The sequence below is a fragment of the Gymnoscopelus braueri genome, assembly GCF_963280865.1.
Source record: "Gymnoscopelus braueri genome assembly, chromosome: 3".
Taxonomy (NCBI): Eukaryota; Metazoa; Chordata; class Actinopteri; order Myctophiformes; family Myctophidae; genus Gymnoscopelus; species Gymnoscopelus braueri.
In genome coordinates this window covers 17,647,383-17,661,687 of record NC_137612.1, presented here as the reverse complement: position 1 = coordinate 17,661,687, position 14,305 = coordinate 17,647,383, and the positions used below count along the sequence as shown (strand labels likewise).

The window sequence follows — 14,305 nt, the reverse complement described above, 5'->3', positions numbered from 1 at the left end:
TGTACGAGTCTGAATCACTGCTAGGATCATTACAAAACTAAATTTGTACAGAGGGAGGGGGAGGGAGGGGGGGGAACCATTGAGATTGGACATGAGTAAGGACAGGATCAGTCATCATGATAGTAATGGCCAGGTACAGTAGGACAGAGTCAAGGCTTTGCCCCCTTTCTTGGGCTTGTAGGTGTCACACCTTGGCCTCTGTTTGCGATTTCTCCTGATTTATTTCTATACTGAAAATTCTCTTCATATGCATTCATAATTTTGTGCGTGTCAGTGTGTCTGTTGAACAAAACTAGACATGCATGCAAAAGCAGTGTATTTAAGTAGTGATGCCTTAAGTTAGACCATAAACTGAAGGTTCTCAAAAAAATACATTTAATGAGTTTGTTCCTCTCTCCATGTGATATACAAATGTGTCCTTTCCTTCCTCAGTACCTTTGCTGGGTCACTATTTTTGCACCCTTGTTAGATAGGTCATCATCCGCTGTGCCGAGGTCTCTCAGAACTTTTCTTCCCACACTGGGACAGGTGCTGGTCTCAGCACTCACAGTTGTTGCGAGTTTCCCTTGGCTGTTTGCAGGTTATCTGGAAATGTCCTGTATTTTCCAATGTGTGTTTTTTGTACTGTAGGGAGTAATGTATCTTTTATCATCAAAAATAAACATGTTAAACATAGTGTGGCTTTGTGTGTCATGCATCTATTCAGGTTCGATTTACCAGTTGTAGACCAGCCTGAGCCACTTTGATGAAGGTCTTCTCCACATGGTCATCTACCTTGGCGCTCCCCTCGCAGTAGTGTGCGCCAATCTCTTCACACCACCGCAATGCTTGCTTGTGAGACACCTGCAACGGGGAACATTCTAGTAGAACTATAATTGTGCATAAAAGCATCAGTCAAGTCAATTAATTTAATAACTGATGAAGAAATGTGTACACAGAAGAATTACGGCTCACTAAGTGTCAGGCTATGGGAGAACTAAAACCTTTTTTTGTAGGCTATTTTGAACATACCTCGCGGTTGTTCAGATCAGTTTTATTCCCCAGTACAATGAAGGGGAAGTTGGCTGCATCGGGAGGATCTCCCTGGATCAGGAATTCCTTCCTCCACATGTCCAGAGCAGAGAAAGACAGCTTTGACGTAACATCAAATACCAGGACACAACAGTGGGATCCTCTATAAAGGGGCGTACCCAGGGACTGGAATCTTTCTGTGCCTGCAGTGTCCCAAATCTAGGTCAGAGAGACAAAGTAGAATCAACAATCGCATTGCAGGGCCATGGTGCCTGACTCTTCACCACAACCTGTTGACTTCATTGACTTTCTTTTTCCCTCTACACCAGCGGTTCACAACCTTTTCTGCCCAATTGAAAAACTTGAAAGCGTTTGCGGCCCACCCCGACCACTTAACACTAAGGTCTAAGTGGTCAGATGAGTGGGCTACGTACATTTTCAGAGCATGTTTATTTTAATGACCAATCAATCGATTGTGTTGCAGCTTGAATCAGTGGAACTAATATAATACATTTTAAGTTCCTATTTAGTGGTATCACAATGAAACTAACCTTTTTTCAAGGTTTTAAATAAAAAATACCATGGCTTTGTTTTTTTACATTCTTTGTATGTAAAAAAAAATATCAATAAAGTGTGGGGACTCACTTTATATTATGTTATTTTATATTATAGGCAACTCACAGCCCACCAGTGGGCCCCAGGGTAATCGGAACAGTGGGCACCAGGTATTTCTGGGCACCATTTTTTAAATGTATTTTACATTTTATAGTTCATTTTTATTTACATTTATTTTATAAATGAGGGACCAAATACATAGTTTAATACTGACATGATACTGACATGTTACTGACTAGTGGTCGACCGATTTTTCGGACAATTCTTTACCCAATTATTTTTACCAAAAACATTTAATAAAATAAAACGGCCGATATTGGTTGAATTTCTATGTCAATGAGCAAGTGCACTGGTATACAAACACAGGTTGATAACTTATTATAGATGTATTAGTTTGTGGGAGAAAATTACCATCCAGGGCAGTTCTGCTTGTTGTTTTTAGTTTTGTGTGTTACTGTTTCACATTATTATTATGGCATTTTATAAGATGCCAAAGAAAAAATATATAATCATTTTTTGATCGGCCATCGGCCTTCCCTATTCTCTAAATAGGGAATGATTCTATGGCATGGTGCTTCCTATGGTGCTTCCCTGTCTTCTATGGTGCTTCCTATGGTGCTTCCCTGTCTTCTATGGTGCTTCCTACTGACATGATACTGACCATGATACTGACAGGATACTGACCATGATACTTACCATGATACTGACAGGATACTGACCATGATACTGACATGATACTGACCATGATACTGACATGATACTGACATGATACTGACATGATACTGACCATGACACTGACCATGATACTGACATGATACTGACCATGACACTGACCATGATACTGACCATGATACTGACATGTTACTGATCATGATACTGACCATGACACTGACCATGATACTGACATGATACTGACCATGATACTGACATGATACTGACCATGATACTGACATGTTACTGATCATGTTACTGATCATGATACTGACCATGATACTGACATGTTACTGACCATGATATAGACATGTTACTGACCATGATACTGACATGTTACTGATCATGATACTGACCATGATACTGACCATGATACTGACCATGATACTGACCATGATACTGACCGACCATGATACTGACATGTTACTGATCATGATACTGACCATGATACTGACCATGATACTGACATGTTACTGATCATGATACCGACCATGATACTGACATGATACTGACCATGATACTGACATGTTACCGATCATGATACTGACATGTTACTGATCATGATACTGACCATGATACTGACATGTTACTGATCATGATACTGACCATGATACTGACATGTTACTGACATGTTACTGACCATGATACTGACTATGATACTAACACGATACTGAGTACTGACCATGATACTGACCTGACAATGATACTGACCATGACACTGACATGATACTGACAATGATACTGACATGATACTGACCACGATACTATGATGTACAGTATCATGGTGTAATAACCACATAGTAACAGTCCAGTTGAATGTAAAATCTGATATGTGGAAATCGATTAGATGTTTTCTAAACTATATAAGCGACACAATACATTGTAATAAAAATAAAGCTTACATTTTAATTGGGTGGGGGGGGGGTAATAAGGGACCTGTGATATTGGATAGGGTTAAGAAATACTGCTCTATAGCAATGATTAGCCTACTATCAGAATACAGAGATATTTAACACTTTGACCAAACATATCACTAAGCTTTGCAACTTTAACAGACAGGCTTTAATGTGCAGAAGAGAAGTACCTGCAGGATGATGGTGCTGCCTCCAACGTTTACTTCTTTTTGGAGAAAGTCAGTTCCCACGGTGGATCGGTACATGTTGGTGAAGCGGTGGTTTACATATCTGTTCATTAGGGAGGACTTTCCCACCCTGTGTGTGCGCGCGCACACACACGCGCACACACACACACACACACACACACACACACACACAGGCCATGGGGATTAACTCTCAAGTTTCTAATAGCTCACAATATTTACACAATAGGCTATGAATGGTTTTGCATGATAATATATTCTAATAACATAAGGGGGTCCCCAGCGAAATCATATCAACCATTTTATCCATTTATATGTTGGCTTTTCAAAATAGCAGATATTGTAAGCTCACAACGTGTCACTTCGTGCCGCACTGCGAGCTTGTACATCTGCTATTTTGTTTTGAACAAATCTCAAAAATTGACATAAATCTTCTCTTCTGGGGTTCCCCGGCACAAAACATTTTCAGATGGGGGTCCGTTGCCAGATACATATCAAGTTAGGGGTCCTTCCTTGACATGAAAACAAGAGACTAAATCAGGGAAAGTCACACCGTAATCATGACAATGAAACGAACGTCCAAGAAAAAGTCATACAGAACAGAACAGAACAGAACATAGCCTATCATTAGTGTCATTAATAATACTGTTTAAAAGGCCCAATGACTTTACCCTGAGTTCCCAATGAGTATAACTTTCAGACGAATAGGACTAGGATTCAATTCAGTCATTATTGGATGTTTTCGACGAGTGCAGGAACAAGGTGTTGCTGCGAGCTGCGTACACAATAGCAACGTAGGCTATAGATGGGTTTCCGCGCGACGTCATCACAGAGCAGAGTGCGCGATCTGCGCATGCGCGGGGGAGAACGAACCGGAAGCGCCATTCACTCTCTCGTTATTTTCGGGATTTAGATAGGCATAATGCTGCTATTATAGGCATAATAGGCATAATGCTGCTATTATATACAAACAGATCCAACTTTCGACAAATCATTTTTATTGAGTAAAGAAGATATTACAAACTGCATCATTTAATCTACTTTCATTAAACCTGGTGAAGACCATTTATTTTCTGAATGTACAGTGGCCAGAGATGCTGCGGGTAATAGCGCCCTCTACAGGCTCATCCCGCCACTGCGCGCGCATCATCCTCTATGTTTACAAACAGGAAACCCATCTATATGAGTCCAGTGGTGGGAAAAGTACTCCGTTTTGTTTTTCTCAAGTAAAAGTATCAATACTGCAATGTAGAAATACTCTGTTACAACAAGTAAAAGTCCGGAATTAAAAATTTACTTAAGAAAAAGTACAGAAGTATTGGTATCAAAATGTATTTAAACTAAAGTACCAAAAGTATAAGTACTCATTATGCAGATCAAATGTCCCATTTCACAAGTTTTCAAATGTAAAAAAAAGTGTAAAAAATCTTTTGAAAATAGCAGATCTACAAGCTCACAATGATGTGATGAGCTTGTAGATCGGCTATTTTCAAATGGCCGAAATGTATAGGTCTGAAGTGGTTATACTGTATGTTTTGTAATAATAATCAAAATCTACAAAGTAACTAGTAACTAAAGTTTTCAAATAATTGTAGTGGAGTAAAAGTATAATATTTGCCTCTGGGATGTAGTAAAAGTAAAAGTACTGAGAATTGGAAATAGGCTACTCCAGTAAAATTGTACTTTAAGTACAGTACTTGAGTAAATGTACTTAGTTACTTTACACAACTGTATGAGTCACCCACAAAGTCACAAAGTCACGTTGCGTAAACGAGGAAGTTCTGTCGAGGGTGAATCACATCACATTGTTTTTATGATGTGTATTAAAGTGGTAGTGGTGTAATTTATGTAGCCGACATAAAAATACAATTAACTATTTAAGCTGCACAATACATTTGCTTGGATATACTGTATATACTTGCTGAAAGTGAGGATACATTTAGTTGTGTGTGGGGGGTGGTTAAAATATCACTCTCTCTCTCTCTCACACACACACACACACACACACACACACACACACACACACACACACACACACACACACACACACACACACACACACACACACACGAAATTCACCCAAGTTAGAGCTACGTGGGTGAATTTCTCTGTACACCACTAGAGGGTGGTAAGTCTAAAGTGTTGTAACTTTCTTTTTTCCAATGGAGCTGTCAAGTAGTAGGCCCTAGTAGTAGCCTATCAAACACATCATCCATAGCCCAAGAGAGCTAGGCTAATCAACTTCATTTATTGATCTCCTGTTGGCCACTCTGGCCAGTGTAGGCCTAGATAATTCAATATAGATAAAAATCATATTCAGTTTTTCAAATTAATACAAAAAACCCTACCTTAAAGGACAAGTTCACCCATCTTCAAATAATTGGTCCTCACTAATGCTCATGATAAAATGGTACCACACTCTGTCTGTCTCATAGAAGGGCTATGGACACTTCAGAAACCCGCCTACCAGTGACATCAGGCAGGTTTATTTTGATTTTTATTAACGTGAGAACAATGGCTTTCATAATAGCATGCTAACTTTCAGGAATAGAAAGCTGGCAGTTTCTATTAGCTTGGATTCCCCATTGATGATGTCACTGGTAGACAGGTTTCTGAACTGTCCACAGCCCTCCACTGAGACACAGAAAGAGTAGACAAGAATGGTGCCATATTATCATGAGCATAGTGAGGACCAATTATATGAAGATAGATTGAAAATGGGTGAAGTCGTCCATTAAAGTTATCAAGAACATAAGCTTCAGATCGTTAAATGCAATCAATGAAAGCAAATGCATAACTTATATTGTATTGTACAATTATATCTCAAATTAGGCTTTGGTTTTACACAAATTTCCTTTTGTTCAACTTAGCCTACTTACTAGTAGGAACCATAGTTTGCAATTAATGTACAAACAAATCCACAAATTACTACTTTTATATAAATTTAACTACTTTACACTATGTTGACTGTAAACTATAGCTTTTGAGAAAGCAGAAGGGATAGAACTAGAGGGATATGGAAAGAGAAATGTAGCCATATGTAAATACAGAGGTGTGTGTGTGTGTGTGTGTGTGTGTGTGTGTGTGTGTGTGTGTGTGTGTGTGTGTGTGTGTGTGTGTGTGTGTGTGTGTGTGTGTGTGTGTGTGTGTGTGTGTGTGTGTGTGTGTGTGTGTGTGTGTGTGTGTGTGTGCGCGCGCGCGCGTGCGCGTGCGAGTGTGTGTGTGTGTGTGTGTGTGTGTGTGTGTGTGTGAGAGAGAGAGAGAGAGAGAGAGAGAGAGAGAGAGAGAGCTTGTGGGTGTATACTGCAGTCTGAGAATGGCTCAGCAAGCTCTGTGGTGTAAAGATAAGACTGCCGTGTACACAGAAGCATGTTTCTTGGGAATTGGAGAGCTGACCCCAAAGGCCCCCCCCAACACACACACACACACACACACACACACACACACACACACACACACACACACACACACACACACACACACACACACACACACACACACACACACACACACACACACACACAATCCCCAAAAATCAGCTTATACAGCAGCTATGCTCCCCTACAGTATATGTACATCCGTTTCAACCACTTTAAATGGTTGCACCTCTGTAAATGTATTTAATAAAGCAAACTTGTGAGTTGTACACATGTGCGTGTGTGTGTGTGTGTGTGTGTGTGTGTGTGTGTGTGTGTGTGTGTGTGTGTGTGTGTGTGTGTGTGTGTGTGTGTGTGTGTGTGTGTGTGTGTGTGTGCGCGCACATGCGTGCGTGTGTGTGAGAGAGAGAGAGAGAGAGAGAGAGAGAGAGAGAGAGAGAGTATGTGTCTTTGCGTCTGTGACTTGCAGCAATGTTCCCCATGTCTGTCTGTCTGTATGGTGCTGTGTATGACAGGCCCGTAATTCCTGGCCTCTTCCTTTCATCTTGATAAACTCTTATCAGAGCAGAACAGTTCGCTCGTAGAGTGCCACCCAGCTGTCCGTATGCAGAGAAGTTGGCTGCCTCCCTCCCATCTACACTTTTCTTTGTCTCTAACATAGTTGACGGAGAGGATTTCTATCACTCTTGAAGTACTATCAAGGCTCTGCTGATCACATATTCTCATAAACAGACAGAGCAGATATGAGGTATTGACAATAGCATTAGTTATTTGTACAGCGGTAATAAAGATGCTATTATTACAGAGGTAGTTTGTCGATCCCTCACATTGACTTACCATCCCAAATGAGCTCTCCTAATTTGACAATGGATGGGCTGCTGTTTCAAAAAGAAAGGGTTCACTTCTTTCTACTGCTCAGTGTAATATATACACTTTGTTGCACGACAGTGTCACTCGCTGACAATAACTGATTTTCTTTTTTCAGACACCGTCGTGACAAAGCATAAATTAGGCTTTACTCTCTCCTAATTTCCCTGAAAACTGTATATGAACAAAGAGAGAGGAAAGTTAGGGACCTGTTTTGACTATCAAATGTCTGTTACAGTCAGGCTTGTGTGGGGCCTGGCAGTGTCCAGACCATATCTCTCTCCATGATTGCAGCACCTCTCCTGATTTGCATTACTGTCTTCCATTCTAAGCTTTGTGGGACCACAGAGAAATTGAGTCTTTGCATTTTATATTTGCTTTGTTCAAATGCCCATCTACATTTTTTCCATGCAGGCTTGGCTTTATCAGGGACTGTGTGCATGTTCATCAACAGACACAAATTGTCCATCCTGAACGCTGCACCGCACTGCTTGAAAAAGGTTTTTGTTCCAGTTCCACATCTATCTCAGGAATAACCAAATCTGAATATAGCTATTAAACAGAAAAGTATCTAATGCTTATCATTTGAGAGGTAGGGTCTCCCACTTTTGTAATTGTGTTTGGTGCTAGTATCCTGTTAATGTGCATGTGTTTCCTCTCTAGAAATAATCAGAGCTATCCGTGTTATCATTACTACTGTAACCATAAAGTTAGAGCAGAGGAGCAATATTTTGAAGTTGAGCCTTCAACTTTCACACATTAAAATAAGCTCCCGAACAACATAAATAGTCTTCTTTTTATTTCAGTTTTAACTAAGTAAAAAATAAACAAACTCACACTTTTAGACACTTAAATATTCTTGCTATGTCAGGACCAAAGAGGTGTGTCTTTTAAAATGTTCTCTCCAACCCCTCCCACAGCCTTACTCCTAACCCAAACCATAGCTGGTTATTGGTGGAGTACTAGCCATACGTTATTCATCTGTCCATTATCCCATACTGAGATACACTGAAGCAGTGTTTCCCTCCATCTGAGAAGCCAGCATCCATCAGGGTCATACCTTGCTTATCTTTATAGCCTTTACTGCAGTGGTTCAGGTAGGTGCTACCTTACTGTCTCCTGTGTTACCATGTGTTCTTCCTTGCTTGGAAATAAATTGGGTATCAGGAGGGGAAAAAAGTAATGAGATTAAGATTGAAACCTACCTGTGAGGGCTTTGTATCAACCAAGGCTGTTTATTGCTTGATTGACTGGAACTTCTAAAGATATGAGTGGCAATGACTGTTTTTTGATGACTGAGGTTCAGGGTTTTTTTTCTTTCTGAATGGCTTTCTGTTTAATTGCATTTTTTTCCTTATGATTTTCTTCAAGTCACTCACTGGTACTTGTGTACATGTATTTCAAACTATTATAGTAAATCTATACATTTCATCCAGTGCAATCATGAGCTTGGTACTAGGTTAATTAAATTAGTTTACGTTTCTCACTTAAAGTATTAAAACTTAATTTAAGCCAAACTGCACTTGAGTCGTAAGGTAAATACTTTGTTCTGGTATTAAACTGGTTTGTAAAAGCAATTTAGATTGAAATAATTCTACCATATTGATTATTAATGTTGATTATTGTTATTGTTTACATATTCCTAAAAAGCTTTAACATTTTGTCAGTCATTTACATATTTGTTCATAATTTGTTTTCTATTATGGTCTATCAGGGTGCTGGATCTATTGGTATATTATTGATTATTGAATTACAATGGGGTCTATTTGATTTTCTCTGACTTTTCTCAGAAGTTATCAGCGCCCACATTTCCAGCGTGTCCACATATCACAAATGAGTAAAGATAGGAAACAAGATAGATATTGCTTACTCTTTTTTCATTGATTATTTCATCATTTCTAAAAGTTGGATAACAAGCATACTATTCATGCCTGTGGCCATTTAAAGCTTTGAAAGAATTGCAGTATTTGAACATATAGGATGATAAACATAAGATATAATCATGATTTAACCCAATTAAATTATCCTACATAAATTGGTTAATATGAAATTCCAGCATCACGTTTTCAGCAGATCTTTCAGGTTATCTACTCCAGCACCCTGGCTTAGAAAGTTTAGCTCCAAATGTAATTAATTACTTAACCACTTAAACCCCAGCATCCTGCGACGCGTTGTGAGCTTGTCGATCTGCTGTTTTCAGCGAAAGCCTTCCCCACAATAACAGACAACAGAAAAGACACTAGTATAGAGCACTGTGGTCTCTGTTCAACCATATTAAGTGGTTAATTAGTTGAAGGAGCTCTGTGGTGTTTCTCCTCCTGACTGGAGGGAAGTGTCTAGGTTATTCTTATATTATTATATTCTAAATATTTATTTAGATCACACACCTTAGTTTTGCTCTAGGTTCTCAAACAGCATGTCATATATCCATAGATAAACACAAATTTAAGTGCTGTGGTATTCTTATAGTTTCACATTTCACAACATTTCATTTAGGGTTTTCTGACATTTTAAATAGACACACCTATTTAATGAAGTGCCCTGGTGACAGTTCCATCAGTGTCCATTGCACATGGGCATTTATTTTTAGATCATCCTGTCAGCCACAGTCAAATGAGGATCCTACAAAGGAAGTTTAAAGAAGCCTGCTATCGAGAGACCTCATCTCTGATAAACTTGAAGTTACAGTATGTGGTTTGCTCTAAAGTTATTGTCAAATCACATTGCACAGATATACAGTATTACTGGACACAGTTCACCAAGAAACCACAACAGTAGAAATGGCTAACAATATTAAAAAATGTTGTACAATATCATGTTTAGTCATCTTAACTTTGCACTCTTGTTTGTTTCATTTCTTTGTTGTTGTTTTGTTTGTTTGTTTTTTTTGTTTAGTTTTTTACCTTATTACAGTCTCTTAAAGGTGATTGTAATTAGGATTCATACAATTACAACCAAATACATGGTAGATTTCTCCCATTATGTCTGTCCTGTCCCACCCAGGCTGTCAACATGGAGGATTCTTCAGAGCAGTCCCATTGGGCGTCTCCAGCCCTGATCGGCTCCGACCCCCTGGCCAGCTTCTCCTCCGAGGCCAGTCTCCTACCGCCAGGAGAGGACGGAGAGGTCTTCTTCTCCAATGCTGACATGGACTACACAAGCTTGCCCTCTTACTTCTCAAACCCCATTCATAACCGAGGCCCATCTGCCTACAGACACAGCTCAGGTCAGCATTACCACCACCTGTAGTGCGATTTATCTCCATCCATTTATTCCCTCCACCACCGTTCATCAAGAATGCTTTCATGAATCCATGTAAAAACTGTAGTGGTGATACTTGCTACTTGTTGTTTATGACATTAGTTAAAATCAGTGGCTGTATACCTGTTCTTTTCTCCTGCAGTTCGCCAGGTGTACACCTCACCGTCGCTCTTAAGCAACCTGCAGTGGCTAGATGGGCCTGGCAGCCACTCGTTGAGTTCTCCCTACAACCCGGCAACCTCCACTTGGAGTAACAGCCCTCTGACCAAGACTCCTCTTCACTCGCAAACTCCAACATCCCTTTACACTACCAGTGCCTTGTCATCCTTCAGTGCCTCAAGAGATGGATACTCCTCGCCAAGCAGAGAGGGCAAGGAGAGCCCCCAGTTTCAGGAAGCGTTGAAGGCCGAGCGATTGAGTCCACTCGGGGGAGGGAGCAGTTTTCTGAATCTGACCTCAGCTGGGGCTGGAGGCCTGTACACGCCATCTCCTCACTCACACATGCTGGGCCCCTACGGTTCATACATGACCTCTCCGCAAGACTACAGCGCAGCCTCACTCTACTCTAGCCCGGGGGCGTGGATAAACCCATCCTATTCCCCCAAACTACGCAACAAAATGAGACTATCCCCACCAGGTGAAAACACACTGAGTATATGACTAAATACTATTTTGTGTCAATATTTGGGTTTGTAATTTGTACATGACGGGTGGGCAATATTGAAAACGTACACAATAAAAACCATCATTGGGGTTCATTTGTCTCTGAGCTGGACCCGTAAGGGTACATTTTTACACTCTCATGCATATTGATAATAACACTCCAGATTTTTACTTTGTAGGATAATAAATGTTTGAATTTTGATTCTGGCAGAGGCCAGAGAGTGCGTCAACTGTGGAGCCACGGCTACCCCTCTATGGCGCAGGGATGGCACGGGCCATTATTTGTGTAATGCCTGCGGACTGTACCACAAGATGAACGGTCAAAACAGACCCCTGATCCGGCCAAAGAAAAGACTGGTATGTACACAATGAGACACTACTGATATTAACATAACATGCTTAGCATCTTAAATGGGAAATGAGAACTGGTGCGGATATGATCATGGTTAAAACTACCTCAATGTAAACCGGCACTTATTTTGAAAATCTAGCATTGTCAGAGTTCCATAATTGATTGAAAAAGAAAATAAAGAAATACAGACTTTGCTACAGACTCCTAATTGTCCTGTGTTTTTCAGATCGTCAGCAAGAGAGCAGGTACGCTATGTGCCAACTGTCACACAAGCACAACAACACTGTGGAGACGTAATGCCAGTGGGGAGCCTGTGTGTAACGCCTGTGGACTCTACTTCAAATTACACAACGTGAGTCTGTCTATGGATCACAGTTACACATAAAAAACAACCACGGCAGTGATAAGCCTTGATTCTTTTTTCCATTCCCAATGATGATGTAGAAGCCTAATTCCTTCCTCTACATATGTAGGTCAACAGACCTCTTACTATGAAGAAGGATGGCATTCAAACAAGGAACCGGAAAGTATCGAACAAGAACAAGAAGAACAGGAAGAATGCCCTGCCGGAGCCGTACCCAGACCTGACCCAGCCACCGCCTCTGGACGAAAACGGCGGACTTGGGCAGTTCTCGTTTGGCCCGGGTTCCCTGCTTCCCTACAGCCACAGTTCACACCTGCTTCACCAACCATCCTCCCTGCACCCCTCAGCTACTTTGTCCTATACACATCACCCAAACGCTGGCATGATGCCCACAATGGTGTGAGATGACTGGACTAATTTATACAAAAAATAGCCAACCTACAAGCTCACAATGTGTCGCATCGGCATGCCCAGAATAATGACATATAATGTCCAAAATAGGGATGCCAGGTTGAAAGTGGTTAACAGTGCATTCAGCACCATTCATTTTACTATACACCAAGCGTAATAGGGGACAAAAATCCCATTGAGTGGGCCTACAGGAGACCCTTTTTGGAGTCAGTACTTCCTTGCTTGCCAGTTATTTGTGTGAATTTGTCCATATCTTTGTATAGGGTGTGATAAGGAAAGAGATGATTTTAAATCAAGTATCGTTGTTATTTTTCTATGACTATATTTCAGGAAACGGCACATTTCGCTGAAGCAGCCTACTTGTTTGAGGTCAAGTTCAAATCACTCAGCTGACTTTGTTGCACATGTAACACAGTACTATGGGAATGTTTAGCTGTATTTTGTAAATACAAAGACTAACTTTTTTATAATGGTAATAATAGCAAAATGTGAAAAGGTGTGCTTATGTTTTGTACAATATGATCTGTTTAAATTTGTTAATTTGAAAAATAAAATGTATGACATATCTGGTTATGTTGGCAAGTTAGATTAGAATTCCCAGTTCATGTACAATATCTCTACATAGCTTCTGTGGGGAGAGTTCCTCTATAGTAGTGGTATCTCAGTCTATAATAGTGTCTTTGTCACAGAATTGAATTTGAAAGTCTAATAGTATCAGGTGCACTGGGCATGCAAATTTGCCTTTAAGCTGAGGTGACAAAACATTCAACTTAAATGCAACTCTTGTGCCAGGCTCTATATTTAGTGTGATGTTATCAGTTGATAAACAAAAACCTGGCCTCAAACATTCATTGTGTGTTGTTCAAGTGAACACACACACACACACACACACACACACACACACACACACACACACACACACACACACACACACACACACACACACACACACATTCCATATACAATTCTTGTATATGGTTTTTGGATCTAAAAAGGGATAAATAAAAACACAGCGAAGAGTTGATCATACTAATCGATTTCATTGACTACAAAAAGAAAATCCAAAAATGTTAAGAAATGGCAAAAGATTTCACTCTAAAACCTCACAATGTGCTGTGATGCAATATATGCAATAATAACATATAAAAAAACAAACCACTGTTTCACAGATTATAGTTCGTGGTATCAAAGCTTATCTATTAAGTAAACTGAAATGTACAAATGTTAACCACAAAGATCAGAAAACCTGCATGGTCTTGGGGCTGCAGGGTCCAAATTTGGCCTGTTAGAATGTGCTACAAAGGACATTTTAGTTGATCCAAAAGTCAGACAATAAGGCTTAAATGGCTTAAAGTTTATTTTATGAAGACTTTTCGATTTATTAGATCAACCCTATTCAAATTGGACATTATAATAAGTGTGCATATAGCAAACTGATTCCACTTGAAATATTTTTCAATAACATATAGAATGAATGTATGTATGTATGTATGTATGCAGTCTGAGCTATTCTGAGCCTGTTGGACCGTTTATACTGTATGCAGGCGACTACTACACATTGTGTCTATTCATGT

The 14,305-nt window shown here is 39.9% G+C and overlaps 2 protein-coding genes across 2 annotated transcripts; one reads left to right on the top strand and one right to left on the bottom strand.

Annotated features, from left to right (window-relative positions):
* Nucleotides 1-106: 106 nt before the first annotated feature.
* LOC308082635 (ras-related protein rab7) lies at nt 107-4,223 on the bottom strand. Its single transcript, XM_080424515.1, has 5 exons — nt 4,108-4,223; nt 3,422-3,548; nt 1,012-1,230; nt 718-843; nt 107-624 (listed from the first exon to the last, which is right to left on the bottom strand). Exons 1-5 carry the CDS (start codon nt 4,164-4,166, stop codon nt 538-540), a joined length of 618 nt encoding a protein of 205 aa, XP_080280641.1. The 5' UTR covers nt 4,167-4,223; the 3' UTR covers nt 107-537.
* A 4,418-nt stretch (nt 4,224-8,641) lies between these two features.
* On the top strand, nt 8,642-13,296 carry gata1a (GATA binding protein 1a). Its single transcript, XM_080424505.1, has 6 exons — nt 8,642-8,777; nt 10,684-10,906; nt 11,084-11,578; nt 11,816-11,961; nt 12,183-12,308; nt 12,430-13,296. Exons 2-6 carry the CDS (start codon nt 10,693-10,695, stop codon nt 12,721-12,723), a joined length of 1,275 nt encoding a protein of 424 aa, XP_080280631.1. The 5' UTR covers nt 8,642-8,777; nt 10,684-10,692; the 3' UTR covers nt 12,724-13,296.
* The last annotated feature ends 1,009 nt before the right edge of the window (nt 13,297-14,305 follow it).

Coding starts and splice junctions, on each gene's coding strand:
- LOC308082635 (XM_080424515.1), bottom strand. CDS start 4,166: ATGACTGAATTGAATCCTAGTCCTATTCGTCTGAAAGTTATACTCATT. Junction 844..1,011: donor CTGATCTGAACAACCGCGAG/GTATGTTCAAAA, acceptor TCCCCGTTGCAG/GTGTCTCACAAGCAAGCATT. Junction 625..717: donor CTCAGGCTGGTCTACAACTG/GTAAATCGAACC, acceptor TACTCCCTACAG/TACAAAAAACACACATTGGA.
- gata1a (XM_080424505.1), top strand. CDS start 10,693: ATGGAGGATTCTTCAGAGCAGTCCCATTGGGCGTCTCCAGCCCTGATC. Junction 11,579..11,815: donor AATGAGACTATCCCCACCAG/GTGAAAACACAC, acceptor TGATTCTGGCAG/AGGCCAGAGAGTGCGTCAAC. Junction 12,309..12,429: donor TCTACTTCAAATTACACAAC/GTGAGTCTGTCT, acceptor CTACATATGTAG/GTCAACAGACCTCTTACTAT.